Here is an 18,359-nt window from a genome sequence, read left to right as displayed (position 1 = left end):
CATGAAAGTCATCAGATTTGCCTTAAAAGAAAAAAAGACAAGAACTTGGGGGGGGGGAGTAGAAGCCACGTCAATAAAAATGACCAGATATAATGTATAATGTATACTGTATCTACTCAAGTCTCCAGGGAAAGGATTTGCTTTTAAAAAAAAAAAGAAAAGAAAAGAAAAAAGAAAAAAAAAAGTGGTAGGTGCCTTGCCTACTTAATCATGGTCACACTTGCCATGATTATAACGTCAGTATGCACATAATATTCATCAAGATTCTGTAAACATAGGTCATGTGGATTTTTCTCCTACTACATGGCAGGGGTTTAGAAACTACCACCTCGGGATAAATTCAGAAATAACTGTGTGACACTGCTACCACAAAAGTAATGCTCACTGGTTTGGATAACCCAGCTGTCTAGTGTTTAACGTGTCTCCCAACTCTTGCTGTGTGTAGTCAATACTGTCAAAGTAGATCTGCCCCCAGAATGAAGCATATTTTGGCACCTGTGCTGAATGCTGCTTCAAAAACCAGCAAGTGCAAATAAAAGTAACAGTCATGATTTAGTCACATTCACAACTTTTCATAGAAAAATATAAATATATTCCCTGAATTGTAAGCCAGCTTTCACAGTACATTCCAGTCAGTCTACTGAGCACACTGGCTCTCAAGGTCGTAAGGTGCGGTCAGTGAGCTCTAATGTGCTCTCTATGCTTCTATCGTCTTCCCCATCATGGTATCTCACCGTTCTCCTACCCTGATTTCTCGTTTTTATTTTTGAGCGCCGAACAACTCTTTTAGCTTTTGCATAGTCCAAATCCTCCCAGTCATTGTCATCCACATTTAACCTAGGACATTTACTCTGTCTTTGATGTCTTGCAGGTTTGGGTGGGTTAGATGTGGAGGGTGGTTTACCTTGGCTAAGCACTCTTGTTTTCCCTTTCCTTTTCTTCCTCCTTTGGGTTTTTGTGTTATCAGTACAGTCAACATCAGATTCAGTTACTGATCCCAAGTCTGATGACTTGGGACTGGTGTCAGGTCCACATCCTGAACTCCCCATTTGTCCAGGCATGTCCTCACCATCTACCTCAGGATGCACTCTCCTCCTCTTCACCCCGACCTCTGCTGCGGCCTGTAGACTGGGAGTAACTGGTGCTGTCCTACTGAGTGGGGCTTTCCCATATGTCCTGAGCCTTCTGCCGTTCCACCTTCTTAACCCATAGTTCAGTTCTTCTTCAAAGTTATTCTCTCCAATAGCTTTCTGGGCCAAAACTGACTCAGAAGACAAGCTAATATCACTATCCTGGGTGTGGCTTTTGGGATCTTCCTGAGAAGGCCCAGCAGAGGAGTTTTGGGTTTTAGAAGGTGGCCTTATGCAGACACTGTCCATTTGCCTCTTCTGAATGCTTTTTGTTTGTTCAAAACTGGAACTCCCTTCAAAATCCAAGTCTGCACTTGCAGCCTGACTGGCATTCTCTGCACTCCCGTGGTGTTCAGGCTCAGCGAGCTTGCTCCTGCAGGCAGACTGTTCTTCTGGCACTCCACAGCGTGCGTGTTTCTCCTCACTGCTCGGGACAGACTTTGCTGTGGTACAAGCAAATCGAACAGGCTTTTTCCTTCTCCTTTTGCTTCGAGTGCACACACTTTCTAAGCTGACATCTTCTGCATCACTTGTGAGCTTCGTTTTATCAGTAACCATACTAGCACTTCGAGTAATCCTGGAGGGACTGGTATGGTCTATGGGTGACTTCTGGATTACCTGTAGATTACTTTCTGAGTCACTGGAACAGAACCTTTTCCGGGAAACTTTCTTTCTTTGTCCATTCTCTCGTGATACAGAATCTAAAAATTAAGAGTATTCTTTTAATATTTGATATAAGAATTTCTGAAGTAATAATTAAATGTTTAACATTTAAGACACTTTGAATGCAGATTTCTTACCAACACAGTGAGGTTATATTATTAGCTGGCAAGAAATAAGCTGTTCCTTAGTAGTGATTCCCCCACTAATGACTCTCACAGTCCTCGCCAAAGACAATGTGAACAGGTAGGCTGAAGAAAATTGTTCTATCACTACCATGGTGCGCCTAAGTGTTCATTGCTATACAATGTCCATTACCAATATTCAAAGTAGAATCTTTAATGGAACAGTTAAGGCTAAGACTGACTATTCCATGACTGATGGTGATTAGGCACTAAGCGTGAGAACAGAAAGGGCAAACAAGGATAATGTTCAACAAGAAAGAACAGTTGGTCAAATGAAGTCTACAGGAGGGAAGTCTATGGTTTTATCCAGGGGAAGAGGAGAAAGAGGTAAATTAGTGACCAGGGAAGGGTCTGAAATTACCATTCACATTGCTGTGTGATTTCTCTTTCACTGCACTGCCATCGGAATCTACATCAGTCTCAGGTCCATGATGTGAGAGACACTGGGGGACAAGAACGGCTTCCCTCAAGGCTTCAGAAACTGGGCTTCCTTCCACTTCGGGACCTCTCCTCTCTCCATACTTTTCTTCACAGTCTTCTGAATCACTCAAGATCTTGGTTTTCTTAGACAAATGTGTATTCTTGCATAACGCACTGCTTCCTGGTTCAGAATCGGCTTCCTCAGAGATGCTATCTGCCCCAAGTTTCTGCCCGGATGTTAAAGGGTCAACAGTGCTGCTGGGTCCATGATCCGATTCATGACATCTGGAGTCCTCCTCAGAAGACTCTATTGGACGAGATTTGGCTTTGCATGCTGCTGCAGGGTGGGATGTGCAGCCATTAGCATGCCAGGTCTTCCGGGCTGCTTGCAAGTCACTGTCTGACTCAGAGTCACTGATGCAGTTCTGGACAGCATGGGGACTGGACATCAACAGTGCTTGGTTCCGGTCTCTCACTTCTTCAGTCTCTGACTTAAGACTCTGATCATCAGAGTTGTGTAGCAACTTTTTCCTGGCCACTGCTGATGCGTTTCGATGTGGCAGCTTCCGTCCAGAGCAGGGGCTCTCCGAGCTCGAGTCTTCTGCGTCACTCATCAGCTTTATCTTGCTGGCGGCAACAGCAGCACATTTCCGCAGAACCTTCCGGCTGCTTCCAGCCTTACTTTTCAGATTTTCATCTGTTTCCACTGAATGGTTATCAGAATCACTTAAATAGACTCTCTTTCGAGTGGCTTTCCTGCCACATCCATTTTCTAAAGAAACAGAACCTGGAAATAAAAGTAATATGATTAAAGAAGTTTTTCTTAGTGCAGTCACGCTATGCTACACATACAGGTCACACTGGCCTCTTTCCTACTATCTGTCCTGCCTCAGCTTCCTAAAGTGACACCAGGCCTACAAAGTCTTCAAATGCTTCTGTAGGGATCACCACATGTTGAGCTTAAGAGACACTACCCTATCTAGATGAATTCAATTATGCCAATCAACAACGCCAAGTGAAACCCAGACCACTCGCTCACACTGACCAGCTTTTCTCCGAGCAGCTCTTGTTCTGGTCACCCTGAGATTGCTGCTTCTCAACACGCCACTGCGCAAGGAGCACTCTTGAGCTCCAGAGCTCTCTTTGCTTTCATCTGAACTATTTGAAGCTGAAGAAGATGAAGAGGTAGCTAAGAAATCTTCCATTTCACTTCCTAAAAAAAAAATAAATAAATAAAAAGAAAGAGATATGTGGACTCCTGTCTGTACCCACATGAGCAAACATTGCCTTATAACCCAAATATTTGATAATTTAATTTATATACTTGGTGTTCAAGAGATGGCTCAGTAAGAGAGCACTTGCTATTCTTACAGAAGAAAGACCCAGGTTCAGTACCCACTACCCTCATGGCAGCTGCCCATAACTGCCTGTTCCAGGGGATAAAATGACCTTTTCTGGTCTCTGTGGGCACCAGGCATCAGATTTATTTATTTACTATGTATACAATGTTCTGTCTACATGTATGCCTGCAGGCCAGAAGAGAGCACCAGACTTCATTATAGATGGGGATTTGAACTCAGGACCCCTGGAAGAACAGTCAGTGCTCTTAACCTCTGAGCCATCTCTCCAGGCCCATAATGCTGTGAAGAAAAGCTGACTTTAACAACAACAACAACAACAAAAGCAAACAAACAAAAACCTTTGGATTAAAAAGTACACAATCAGTATTCCAAATTAAGTCATGCTTGTGTATTTAAAAAATGACCACATTCTGAGCTAGATTCAGAAAACACTCATTCATGAGTAAACCTCCATTTCAAACCTAATTAGCCCCACTAATTATTTTACTTTCTACAACATCAAGAGAGGGTTCCATGCTGGAAGGTACAATCAGGGCCCTTGTCTCAGGAGGCAGTTTCAGATCTACAGCAATTTCCTAACAATATAGCTAGCTGTGGCACATAAATGGCATTGGGGGAAGAAGGGGTGGCAAACAGTGAGAGAATGGAACACTTTAAACCAGGAATAATAATTGTTTTCATTGCCATACTGGGTGTAATGAGCATCAGACTGGTTTTCTATCAACTTGATACACATTTGGGAAATTTCTCAATTGAGAAAATTCTCCCTCCCACCAAACTGCCCCGTGGACAAGACTGGGGAATTTTCTTAATTGATGACTGATGGGGGCGGGGGGGTCTTGAGAAAGCAGGCTGGCATTGTCAGGAAGGGCCAGCCAGTAAGCAGGGCTCCTCCATCGGCTCCTAAACTAGCCCCATCAGTGATGGAGGATGCCTGAGTACTCCACACCAAACACCTTTTCTTCCTGGCAGAGGCAGAGGCAGAGGCAGAGGCAGGGCAGGACGAGGGAGCTCAAGAGAGGCCACTGGTGAAAGTGTAGCCCAACTATAGTTTAAGCGACAGTGCCATGCATGGAAAACCACCAAAAGCAGCAGTGGCTGTGCAGTGGACCTAGTCAGAGCCTAGGAAGACAGGCTCTGTACTGCAGAGGCGTCTTTGGTGTTCTCTGGGGTCCCAGACATAAAGCACTAAACCGTTCACACCGGGAGTTTTAGTTCTGCTTTGGCCTGAGCGTGAAGGCATGTCACTGACTTTTGACTTTACAGGAGCCCACAGTTCAGCGACTCTACATATTTTAGACTCTGAACTTTGAAAGAGACTTTGGATGTTTTAAGAAACTTAACATTCAAAGTATTTGAATGCTTAAACATTGAGAATTTTTACAAGTTGGGTTGTTTTACACCATAAAATTAATATTCATATGCCATCTCAGGAACAAATGAGAAAAAACAAAAAAGTTTTACTTGAACACTGATATATCTGTGTAACAAGCAAACAAGGAATGAAGAGTGCTAGTTAGACACAAGCTAGAGTTACCAAAGCAGAGAGCCTTAACTGAGAACATGCCCCAACCAGACTTGTCTGTATATCACAGCAAAATAAATCCTCAGACAGACAGAAGGCCTCCCAGCCCCCTATCCCTGCATACTTGGGGACTCTGTCCTACAACTGCATCCACAGCATCCTGTAATGTAAAGTGCATCAGCGTGACCTTTCCTCAGGCCATGTTAGTCCCAACCTATGCAACTGTCTCTCAACAGCACACAGCACTAAATGTAGTATGTATACTCCATACCTGAAAAGCCATAAACTAGGACATCATGGGAGTCACACCCTCACTGCACAAAGCTATGCAGGGTTGCATCTTTTCAGTGGTCAAGACAGTAACAGCCAAAGAGGTGACAATGTACTACTGGGTATCACCTCTCAAATGACTATCTGTATTGTGACTTTTTTTGTCATTTAAAATATACTTTGTAGCTGGGCAGCAATGCACATGCCTTTAAACCCAGCACCTGGGATGCAGGTGAGTTCAAGGCTAGCCTCATCTACAGAGCATATTTTAGGACAGCCAAAGACAGAAACCCTGCTAAAAAACAAACGAGAGAGAGAGAGAGAGAGAGAGAGAGAGAGAGAGAGAGAGAGAGAGAGAGAGACAGAGACACAGAGAGAGACAGAGACACAGAGAGACAGAGAGAGAGAGAGAAGAAAGAAAATATACTTTGTGAAATACAAACCTTAGCAAAAACATGTAAATCTTCCAACTATGTTAACTCTGTCTAGACCTCAGTGCCAAGGCTGCTTCTAACCCAACAGCATTTAGCAGCCTACAAACAAGGATGCTTAAAGATGAGTGCATTCAATTCCTCACCAAACAGCACAGAGCCACTCCTCAATGTTTCAGCTCTGTGTCTTCTCACTCTTTCTAAAGATCCTGCAGAATCTGAAGAGTCCCCAGAAGTACAGCCCGAAGAGACACCAGCACTTGTCTTGCGGGTTGCAGACAAAGGTACCTTACTTGAGGTAGACTGAGAAGGAGAACACATCAACTGTGGAATTACTTTTGTCTGAGATCTGAACTGCTTCTGTTTGACACTTCTGGAGAAAGATGTAAACAAGAGAAACAATGATTAATAAAACAGAAAAGTAAATAGCTAGAGAATACCAGGACAAAAGAATGCTACATTGTTTCTTAATGAGAGAAGACACCACCACATGAACCAAGTATTAAACTATGCACTACCATTCTGCCGTGGGTTGTTACTGCAAGCATTTCCTTATTCTACACTTGACAGTTACAGTCAATTTTGAAGAAATGAACAAATGATCCAACTAAACAGAGAATCTGGTCCCAAGAAAAAGACAGGAAAAAAAATGTTTCAAGAAACAAGACATTAAAACCTTTCCAAAATTGACAAATTACACTTAATACCCACAGAAATGGATAAATTCCCAAGCAATATAAACTCAGTAACTCCCAACCTGCTCCTCTGGTGGGAGGGAGGGATGGATTTGGGGGAGAAGGGAAGGAAGGAGTGCTCTTGGAGGAAAACAACATACACATAAGAAGAGCAGTTCAGCAAAGTCAGGAGGTAGCATAATAGGTACAAGAATTCACTATGCATCAACATTATTTTTCAGGGCTGTAGAAAAGACACAATGGTTAAGAGTATGGCCTGCTCTCCCAGAGGACCCAGGTTCAACTCTCAGCACCCACATGGCAGGTCACAACTCTCTGCAACCCAAGGCCTCCCAGGGGATCTGACGCCATCCTAGTTTCCAAGGGCACCAGACACACATACACATATACATCTGATACACATATTTACATGCAGGCAAAGTCACCAAATGCATAAAGTAAAAAGTAAAATTTTAAAACATTTTAAAAATTACCGAGAACATTTTAAAAATTAACTTCAGCCAGATGGAGTGGTGCATGCCTTTAATACCAGCACCTGAGGGGCAGAGGCAGAGGCAGAGGCAGAGGCAGAGGCAGAGGCAGGAGGATCTGTGAGTTCAAGGTCAGCCTGGTGTACAGAATGAGTTCCAGGATAACCGGGGTTACACAAAGAAACTCTGTCTTGAAAAACAACAAAACAACAGAAAAACAAAAAAACCCTTCAATAATGAAAGTAAAGTTAATAGCACCACGGAGGACACAAAGACAGAGAAGTCCACTGTGGGTGCATCTGCCTGGTTTAAAGGGATTCTTCAGACTGGACCAAGAACAAACCCATAACATCAAAGACGGAACATGCAGACAAGTGTATAACTGGACATTGAAATATAGAGAGGACATATAAAACATATCATAACAGGGTTTCTATTAAAAACAACAAAAAAAAGTTACAGGTTAAAGAATATGAAGTTAAAGATATGTATATAAAAGTTCAGAGTATAGATAGAGCAGTACTCCAAAACTATGAGTTTTATAAAAAACACCTTAAACTAAAAGCCAGTTATGTTCAATCCCATGACTCACCTCATGCTCCTGTCAACTGGAACAGCACCATTACACTTTTGTCGTTGCTTGAATCTTTGGCTTCGACGAAGTTTCTCCTTGAATTTTTGACCAATTTTAAAATCAAAGGAGATTTTCTTCATTTTTTCTTCAAACAAAGCAGACAATCTCAAGGTCATACTATAAATCTACAAGGATACAAAAAGAAAACCAGAATTACAAACTCAGTCTGTTGCAGGTTTTCAGAAACAGTGGTCAACAATGCTACTCTACACTCTGCACCACTCAGGAGTCCAGGGGTTCCCTCCACTGTAACACGGGTCCCGACCAGCTCCACAGTACACACCTCTCCTCAAGCTGACCTGGAAGTTAGCTCTAACACTGCTATTTAGGAAGCAAAACAGCAGTGCGTGCCTGGATCAGGGGAACAAAGCGTTTTTACATTAATCTGCTTACAATCTGGTATACCACACCTCAATCCAAAATAACACAGGCTTCCACCATACACAGGAAAGTGTGCCCTCGACTTCACGTACCTCATGCAGCCCAGTCACTAAGAAGGCAAAGATGACCTTCAATTCAATCCCCCATCTTCCCGCCATTACTTTTTAAGTACTGGGCCTGTAAGCCTGTGCCCCCACGCAGTTCATCACATACAATATGGGGAATTAACCCATGCTGTCATGCATGCCAGGCCAGCAAGCTACCAACTGAGTTATATCCCCAGCTCAACAATTCAATAATTATCAGATCATTAAAATAACACCAAGCTATATGATTTACAGAAGGATCCACATTAAATCCAGAAATGAGTGCACAGGTTTAATACTCAAAAGTTCAGTGTCAGGCAGAGCAATCTCCCAGCCAATCCTTTGAAAGCATGAGGACCTCAAGTTCAAAGCCCACAATCCACATTTAGAAGCTGGGGAGGAGGACATAGCAGGGACAAGCTTGGTGGTCAAGCTTATAATAATAGGGAGACAGGCACAAGTCCCTGAGGCCAGCTGGCTAAAAAGCCTGGACAACCTGTAGTAACTGGCTTCTCTCCTCCCACTCTGCGGCTTCTGGGAATCAAACTCAGGTTGCCAGACTTGACAGCTAACCAGCACAAGAACGCAACAGCAGAGAATTGGGCATATGTGGTTATTAGGAGGACCTACTGTCCCAGAAACTTATCAACATAAAGGACTGCGCTCTAGGGGTTGGGGATTTAGCCCAGTGGTAGAGCGCTTGCCTAGAAAGCGCAAGGCCCTGGGTTCGGTCCCCAGCTCCGAAAAAAAGAAAAAAAAGGAAAAAAAAAAAAAAAAGACTGCACTCTAGTAGGCTCCTACATGTCTGCCCTGCGACTCATGAGTGCTCGCTTCCTCGTTCTGTCTTGGAAAAGTACAACAGCCATCTCTAGTACTTCATAAACTTGTCACTCAACAAGTTAACAGGGTCATGTGAGCCACTGTATGTCTGAAATATGATGGTCTTGAGCATCCTCACTTTCTGTCTCCTCACTAGCTGTCACTGGAAATTTAGTAACCTATTGGAACTAAAAGTGACAAGAAGGGAAAGTGTCAGCACACAATACATAGTAAACACTAAAAAAATTCTCTTGAAATTCAAAATGAGATGGATGCTTTCAGTATTACTGTTCAACATTATAAAGCACCATCCTGGGTCTCACTTATCCATGGTCCAGTAATATTTGTGGTCACTTTCAGAAACAGGCTACACTTAAAAGTCTGAATAGCATGATCTAATCTCATGCTATCGTCCCACAATTCATTTGGGACATGAATCATCTTTTTTTTTTTTTAAAGATTTATTTATTTATGTTACATATACACTGTCAATCTCTTCAGACACCAGAAGAGGGCACATCAGATCCCATTACAGATGGCTGTGAACCACCACGTGGTTGCTGGGAATTGAACTCAGAACCTCTGGAAGAGCAGCAGCCTGTGCTCTTAACCACTGAGCCATCTCTCCAGTTCATGCATCAGCTTATGTCCACAGCATCCATATGGACATCACTCAGCTCACAGCAATAAAGACTGTACTCATACAACCTCACTCTAATTGTTTACTTACTGGTACATATGTAAGCAATCTCTTACCATGTCTAACCTATACATTTAAGTTCACTAACTTCACCAGCTACTTCTGGTCACACTTAACATCGTGTACACACAAGTGCATTGAGGAAAAATACTACTGGGGTTGGGGATTTAGCTCAGCGGTAGAGCGCTTGCCTAGTGAGCGCAAGGCCCTGGGTTCGGTCCCCAGCTCCGAAAAAAAGAAAAAAAGAAAAAAAAAAGAAAAAATACTACAAATACTACTTATGTGCACTGGCGGCAGCTCTGTTCATCCCAGACGTGTTGTGTTTACCCAGTTTACTCAGTTATCGTTCATGTTCTGTCAGCTACTAGCAACTAGAAAAATACACAGGTCATACATACTTTGTTAAAATGAGGCACAGAAAAGGCTACCTACCTTTGATCTTTTGTTGGGTGTATATGCCTTTGCATTGCTAAATATCAACCGAATGTCTTTGCAAAACTCCACAGGGCTATCGTAATTCCCGGCCTCTAGAGTTTCCCTTACTGTTCCAAAATCCATCGGAGTGTCTATAATATCTCGGTAATCCTGTTTTTAAAATGATGAGTCACATATGAACTTCATGTTCTCCAAAAGTAAACACATAAAGGGCTAGAAAGATGGCTCAGCCATTAAGTGTAAGTCCCAGAACACCCATACAGTGGCACACAAGTATCTGTAACCTCCAATCGCAGGGACTCAACAACTCCTCTGGCTTCCATGGGCAGTACAAACATGGTACACAGATACACAAGCAAATAAAACACACATAAAATACCCATACACACAAATGTTATTAAAGTAAACTATGTTATCTTAGAGCTCTAAGACATTCAAAACAACAGAAGAGGGAAAGAATTGAAAGACTTAAGGATTGATGTTTAAAGTCGATTATATTTTTTTTTTCTTTTTTCTTTTTTTCGGAGCTGAGGACCGAACCCAGGGCCTTGCGCTTGCTAGGCAAGCGCTCTACCACTGAGCTAAATCCCCAACCCCAGGATTGATGTTTAAAAGATCTATAAATGCAGCAAAGAATAGTAGGATAGGAAGTATCAAATATTAAGATTTTATTTTATCTTAATTTATATGTTAGGATATGTGTACAATGCCCAAAGAAGGTTTTAGACCATTCTGGAGAGACAGGTTACTCATGACCTGCCTGACATGATACAGGGAACCAGACTCCAGTCCTGTGCAAGCACTCCTAACTGTTGAGCCATCTCTGCAGCCACGGTAAATTAGTTGTAGTAACACCTGTGCCTACAGCAATGCTTGTGTATATATCTCCCATTTCACACTACACTGTGCAACTATGTCTGAATTCTTAAGTGAGTTACTATGTCTACACTACAACTAGCCTAGTGGGGTAAGGGACATACATTAGCCTAAGTAAAGGATAGTCCTCTTACTCAGTTAGTTAAGGTTTAACCTAAGTAAAAGCTAGTCCTCTTACTCTGTTAGTTAGTTAAGGTTTAACCTAACTCTGCAATACCACTGTTTTACCCACATAAAAATCACCAATATTCGGTGCAAGGATGCTTACTGGGTACTCAACCAAGTCCACGGGCTGTCTGAAGGGCTCCGAGTCCTCACACTGGAAGATCAGAATAAGCAAGGCCTTGCACTGCCTCCTCCAGTCGCTCTCTATACAGCTGCTGGCTCTACTCCTCCTTTTCCAGTTGTGGACCTGAAAACATATTTATTTGTAGTTATTTCAGCCTAGGTAGGCAATGGGGAGAGGACATACACTTTATGGTGTTTGATGTTGGCTTTAAAAAAAAGAAAAGAAAAAAAAGAATTGGGCCTTTTTGTTTTCCGTATTGTAGATTAAGTTGTAGCAGTTTTCACCTTGTTATCTAGCTGGGAAAAAAAAGATTTCTATAAAATTCAGGCCTGTCTTATGATGTGCTCCATACACTTCCGTAAAATGGAAATTACACCGAGATCAGTTCCTAGAACAAGATGCCACAGCAGCAGCAGGTGCTAGCTAGACATCTAACAAGAAGTTCTGCCAAGGCTCACATCTGTACATCTTGTTCACAAAATTGAAAATGGGGCAGAAAACTGCCTAGGACTACAGCTTCTTCAGATGGATAAGGTCCATTGTAGACAGCAATTAAAGATAGTAGCCCTGATGCAGTGCCTCAGATACTAGGATTAGCTATATGGACCAATGTAACCACAAAGAAGACAGAAGAGTGTGTGTGTCAGAGATGGCAAAAGCTATGATCTTGTTTGAATCAAAGTAAACAGAAAGTATGCGTTGGGAGAGGGCTTTACAATGTGGGCAAGGCAAGAGCGCGCGCTCTCCCCCCCACCCCCTTAGAATTCCTATCATGGAGTCAGCATAACTTTAGGGAGAGTCATATCACACTTCTACTTGAAGCACATGCACCTCTGACTAGTGGAGCAGCTGTGTCACTGGCAACAGCGGACACTGCCAAAGGAACACAGAGGAAAGCGTGGCAGTTCTGTTGGAAATGAAGCAACACGGAAATGGAAATCAGACAACACAAATGCATGTCTAACTCTTCGATGTTAATTAAGACAATCACTGTATAAGAGATTGCGTGTTTGGCTGCTTGACTTGCTTTTTGAGATTCTTACTACACAGTCCTGGCTGGCCTGGAACTAGGTATGCAAATCAGGTTGGCCTCAAAAAGACCTGCCTGCCTCTCCTGAGTTCTGAGATTAAAAGGTATGTGCCCTAGAATATAAATGTAGAGTTAAATATATATTTACTTAACTCTAAATTGAAGGAGCATCTGGGTGAACTTCTGAGTGATGTGTTAATATATTTTACCCATTCTGGTATGAATAGTCTACTCATTCATTTATTGCATTAGTGCTAAAGCTTCTGGTGACAAGCCACATTAGAGTTCTCGGTTTCCTAAGTGTAGTTCCATGCTCTGTCCCTTCTCCCACAGAGCCTCATCTTTTCAACAAATCTCTATTTTAAATAAATAATTCAGTTATCAAATCCTACTCAACATCCTCCTGAAAAGATCTCACCATTTTCCTTCACTGTTCCCAGAAAACCGTCTCTGAGCCTGACGGCATGCCACTGAAGAATGCTCTCATGCTCTCGCCAGCACTCCCTTCACTAACATGCAGCCATGAGGGGCCACCTTGTCCTGAAAGCCGTAATCACCCACTGTGGGGACAGCTGCTGCTCTACCTGACAGTTGTATACACTGCTTGGATTCTGTGCTCTGCTGCACAGGTCAGGTCAATGCCCGGCCCTACTTGCCTTTACTGGGTTTTTTTGTTTGTTTGTTTGTTTGTTTGTTTTTTGCGGCTGGAGTGGGGGTTGGAGGGTCCATTATTTTACTTCATCTGTGAGAGCTCCATTCCAACAGCAACTATCAACTCAACATTTTTCAAGTAACCAGAACTTAGTGATTTCTATTTCTCTTATAAACCAAACTAAAATACCCAGAATCATCACATAGTTTTTCAAGACCAGAAACTGTAATCCAGATAAATATTTGGTTTTGAACAGAGAACACAGAATCCAAAGTTAGCCATGCACAGCAACTTACCCTCCTCCTTCCAGAAGACGTTTTAGGAAGATCACTATCGTCCTAGGATAAATCAGAGAACCTTACTATGGAAGTCTCACCAGAGATCATCATCAGAGCAAATGTGTGTCAGAGACATTGCTTAACCATGGGAATTTTTAATCAATTCCTACCTTCATAGCAAACTGCAATATATCACAAAATCTGAGGTTGGATGCCCTACGTTTCTCTATTCTCATTTTTAAGTCAGTGTCTGATCAACATGCCACTATAAAGTTAACTCCATACATACCAAGTCATCAGCACTGTCGCCATCACTGTCAGATGTGTTACAGAGTTCCAATATGTTTGTACAATCTTGATTCCTACAAGTGAAATTTCCAGTTAATCATTTGAAGCAGGCACTTCACATGAAAATACAAATAGTTCCTGCCTATGAACACCGAACTTCACCAAAAGAAGGACGATTTTAACCAGACCTCTGTGAAAATACTACATTAGTACCCTAGTTTAGAATAACAACAAAGTCAAGTTGATAGTACAAAAACAATGACACTCCAAGCAGCCTGTCTAGGTTGAGCACACACAGCTTTTCCTAGGCATTACCACACAGTAATGCTGATACTGCAAATACCAGAAGAGGAGGAGATTTCAGATAGAGGGTAAGAGACAAAGCAAACCCTCACAAGTCAGCAAGTGGGCAAAGGGGAGGTGCTAAGGATGCCTACACAGAAATGACAGAATAGGCAAGAGTGGTATACGTTAATCAGGCTTGCTGGAGAGGTGGCTCCTAGGTTAAGAGCACGCACTGCTCTTATAGAGGAACTGGGTCCAGCACCCATACAGTGGGCTCACAACCATTTCTAACTCCCAATCTAAGGGATCCAATAACCTCCCTCTGCTGGCCTCATTAAGCACCAAGTATACACGATGCATAAAATACATGTAAATAAAACACTATACACATCAAATTAATTTAAATGCTTTGCTTTAAATTTTTAAAAAATATAAAAGTTAGGGATAAAGAGATGGATCAGCTGACCAGCTCAGCCAGGCTATGATCCAGGGTGTGGGCTGGCCCGCCCCACTGTACATCACTGTGGACTGCTGGGGCACCGAAAGGATGGTCCTGCTGATCCACAGCTGTAGATCTCTGTAGATCTCTAGGACACGCGGCACCATAGGAGAACTGAGGAGGGCCGGTGAAGAGCCAGTATTGATGGTGTGGCTCACTGCAGGACAATGGGAAGACGGACAGATGTACAGTGGGACACACCGTGTACACACTACAGCTCCCACAGCAAAATGTTCTCTATGCTTTCTGTTTGCTTTTTATGTTCTTTTGGGTCAGAGGTTGCGAGGGCCAAGGATGACAAGGGGACAAAGGAGAAGTGGACTGGAGTACATGACTCAATTAAAAGTTAGAGGGGAAAAGAGAGAAATGGCTCAGTGGTTAAGAGCACTGGCTGCTCTTCCCGAGAATCTGGGTTTGAGTCCCAGGAACCACATGGTGGGTAACAATTATCTGTAACTCTCGTCTCAGAAATCCAACGCTCTCTTTTAGTCTCCATAGGGAGTTGGCAAGTAAGTACACAAACAGACGAGCAGGCAAAATACCCATATATGTAATAAAGAATTAAAAAACGCAACTGAATTGGTCACACTCCTTTAATGAAATTATAATCACAAGTATGCAAAGAAATGCTGCTTCAAGTATAACATGCGAAGAATTCAGGCAGTAAAAATGGGAAGCTGGATGGCTATTAACGCACAATGTCAGTCACATTTGTGCCGTGCATGAGGTCACTTACTTGATAAACTTCAGAAGCTGCTCGGTTATTTTTTTAGCTGATCTTGCAATTACACTTTCAGGTTCATTAAATGTTCTTGCATTATGCTCTATATATCGGACTTCCCAAATTAATGCAGATAACCGCCTTAAACAGAAAAGTAACTTATTTTAAAAATGAAAATAACCAACATCTAGCAATGTGAGCCTATTCAGTGAGTGACAGCACACCTTCAAGAAATCATTAGTGCAAGGGTAATAAATAACTTAATGTTATCATCAGAGCATTACATTAGACAGTGAATTACAGAAACTAATTAACTACTTAAATCATGCACGTGTGTGCAGTCTGTCTCTGTGTGTGTGTGTGTGTGTGTGTGTGTGTGTGTGTGTGTGTCTACACGAGTGTGCGCACACCTGTCTGTCTGTCTCTCTCTCAACAAAACAGCCTTTCTATTTTTCTACCATGCCTATCAGCACCTTTTGAAGCTGTTAAAACTTAACAAATGGGGCTGGGGAAATTACTCAGTACATACAATTGCTTCTTGCTGTACAACCATGAAGTCCTGATTGGATCCTACAACACCCATGTAAAACTGAGGTAAGCACGGCTGCGACTGTCTCTAACTCCAGCACTGGAGATAAGAGACAGGCAGATCCCAAGAGCTCACTACAGTCAGGTGGCCCCAGTGTCTTATGGAAGAGACCCAATATCAAGGGAGTAGGGAGAGTGCACCAGAGAAGTCCGCAGAGCAGTCTCCCCGTGCTCACCCATTCCTCACTACAGAACAAGTGTGCACTGTCAACTTTTGAGTCAGTTTTATTACAAATAGGTTTCTAATTCAAACACACATATGACTACATATATAGATATAGATATACATGCTATAATTGTGGATTAGTATTTATATGTACTACAAAAATTTCATCAAGTAACAGAAGTATAAAAACTGAAATACCATCAATTACTATAAAAACCATTACAAATAAGTGACTTTTAAAATTACTGATGATGTAGAAGTCAACAACAAAAAGCCAATCCATCTGGGAAATAATCCTGACTCAGAAAGGGCAGGTACAATTATTAACTCAGGAAATCTTTTAAATGTAGCAGCTAAGATTTTAAATCAGAGAAAGAGGGCAAGATTCTAACCATCCCAATCTTGGCTACAACTCAAGATAAGCATTAAAGATTTGGATCACATTTCTTTTACTTCAAAAAAAGGCATTTACATCACAAAGTAGTATATACCTAGATCTCTACATACAGTATCAAAAAAATGAATTATATTGTTTCCTAAGTTTTTTTCCATTTTTCCTGAGTAATAATATAAAAGTTGTAATTAAACTAGAAAGTTCAATGGTTAAGAGCACTTGTTGCTCTTGCAGGAGTTCATTTGCAGAACCCACATGGGGGATAATCACACCATCCCTAAGTACCTTCCAGGAAGTGCGACTCCCTCTTGGAACCTGCATACACAGAGACAAATAAAAAAAAATTTTTTTTTTCCTTTTTCTTTTTTTTGGAGCTGGGGACCGAACCCAGGGCCTTGCGCTTGCTAGGCAAGTGCTCTACTGCTGAGCTAAATCCCCAACCCCGACAAATAAAAATCTTAAGAAGTAAAGTTCTAGTCCACACACCCAAACAACTGAGGAACAAAGTTTGGTGTGTCACCTTATGTCTGACTACCCACACCTATTCAAAGACATGGAACAAGCACCACCCAACAGAAAAGTATATTCGCCAGCACCCAAAGCTTACACGCTAATTACCAGCAACCTGCACATCTGCTACATTAGTGACTGTGGCCTCACAGCTTTCTGTGGCACTTTTGCAATGATTCACTACGAACCTGTAAAATCGATGAACAAGCCTCATTCGGATTGTATAGAGATCGGTAGGATAGGCCACCACTGTGCAGTACTTTGGATATGTACACAGGTCCACCGGGCCTGCAAAAGCTGCTGCTATATCTGGAAGAGAAAGGAACAGTCCAAGATTCTTTTTTTTTTTAAAGATTTATTCATTTAGTACACTGTAGCTGTCTTCAGACACACCAGAAGAGGGCATCGGATCTCTTTACAGATGGTTGTGAGCCACCATGTGGTTGCTGGGAATTGAACTCAGGACCTCTGGAAGAGCAGTCGATGCTCTTAACCGCTGAGCCATCTCTCCAGCCCCAGTCCAAGATTCTTTTTTTTTTTTTTTTTTGGTTTTTTTTTTTTCCGGGCTGTGGGCCGAACCCAGGGCCTTGCACTTCCTAGGCAAGCGCTCTACCACTGAGCTAAATCCCAACCCCCAGTCCAAGATTCTTAACAATGAATTCCTCACCTATAGGTGATATTTAGGTACAAACTATTTCAGAGTTCCACTTAATGTAGCCCCTGAACCAAGAAGAATCAAGTAAAGGACGGAGCCTCAATTAATTCTTTTATGGAAAACTTAAAACTTGGGCTTTCAGCCTGAGGAAACTCACCAAGGTTTAAGAGCTGGTCTATGCCACTGATGATCCGCTCACACTCCTCATCTCTTGACCTCTGGCCCCATTCACCATCTTGTGGTTTGTAGAGCAATTTCTCTAGCTCATCTGAAGTGACAGAGATGCTTGCTCCCAATTCTTCTGGAGGATCGACTATGAATTTCATTTTAAAGACAATGAAAGAAGAAACAGATGAGCAGGTAGAGTCAACTTTTTTTTTTTTTAGAATTATTTATTCATTTTACACGCATGAGTGCACTGTAGCTGTCTGTCTTCAGACACAGAAGAGGGCATCAGTTCCCATTACAGATAGTTGTGAGCCACCATGTGGTTGCTGGGAATTGAACTCAGGACCTCTGGAAGAGCAGTCCGTGCTCTTAACCGCTGAGCCTCTCCAGCCTGAGTCAACTTCTAAATTCAATGAATACTACACTCAGTCCATCGGAAAAGCTCTCAAACTTGGCTGCCTCTGCTGTTGAAAGCAGACTCAAGCTGGGTGGTAATGGATCACACCTTTAATTCCAGCACTTGGGAGGGCAGAGGCAGGTGGATCCTCTGTGAGTTCCACAACAGCCTAGTCTACACAGAGTAAGTCTCAAAACACTGGAGAAAAGAAAAAGCAGATCTTCAACTTTCTAATTTCTTCACTGATGTTGCAAACTTTACGTGAAGCAAGCACAAATTATCGCCCAGTGAAATCTGAAAAGAACCACCACCACCAAGGCAACCTTAGCCCAGAGAGTTCAGAAAGCAAATCTCTGCAGAC

The 18,359-nt window shown here is 42.3% G+C and overlaps 1 protein-coding gene across 1 annotated transcript in view; it reads right to left on the bottom strand.

The window, feature by feature from the left end:
* Window positions 1-18,359, bottom strand: part of Brwd1 (bromodomain and WD repeat domain containing 1) — a 93,275-nt gene that overhangs the window by 9,269 nt on the left and 65,647 nt on the right. The window contains exons 30-41 of the mRNA XM_032900371.1: window positions 17,591-17,746; window positions 16,967-17,087; window positions 15,136-15,261; window positions 13,617-13,689; window positions 13,346-13,387; window positions 11,347-11,490; window positions 10,200-10,352; window positions 7,740-7,906; window positions 6,129-6,355; window positions 3,441-3,608; window positions 2,337-3,182; window positions 905-1,831 (exon numbers count right to left, since the gene is read on the bottom strand). Of these exons, the coding sequence (XP_032756262.1) occupies window positions 905-1,831; window positions 2,337-3,182; window positions 3,441-3,608; window positions 6,129-6,355; window positions 7,740-7,906; window positions 10,200-10,352; window positions 11,347-11,490; window positions 13,346-13,387; window positions 13,617-13,689; window positions 15,136-15,261; window positions 16,967-17,087; window positions 17,591-17,746 (3,150 nt within the window). The remainder of the gene's footprint in view (window positions 1-904; window positions 1,832-2,336; window positions 3,183-3,440; window positions 3,609-6,128; window positions 6,356-7,739; window positions 7,907-10,199; window positions 10,353-11,346; window positions 11,491-13,345; window positions 13,388-13,616; window positions 13,690-15,135; window positions 15,262-16,966; window positions 17,088-17,590; window positions 17,747-18,359) is intronic.

The sequence above is a fragment of the Rattus rattus genome, chromosome 4 (assembly GCF_011064425.1).
Source record: "Rattus rattus isolate New Zealand chromosome 4, Rrattus_CSIRO_v1, whole genome shotgun sequence".
In the NCBI taxonomy this organism is placed as follows: domain Eukaryota; kingdom Metazoa; phylum Chordata; class Mammalia; order Rodentia; family Muridae; genus Rattus; species Rattus rattus.
This window is presented reverse-complemented; position numbering and strand designations above follow the sequence as displayed.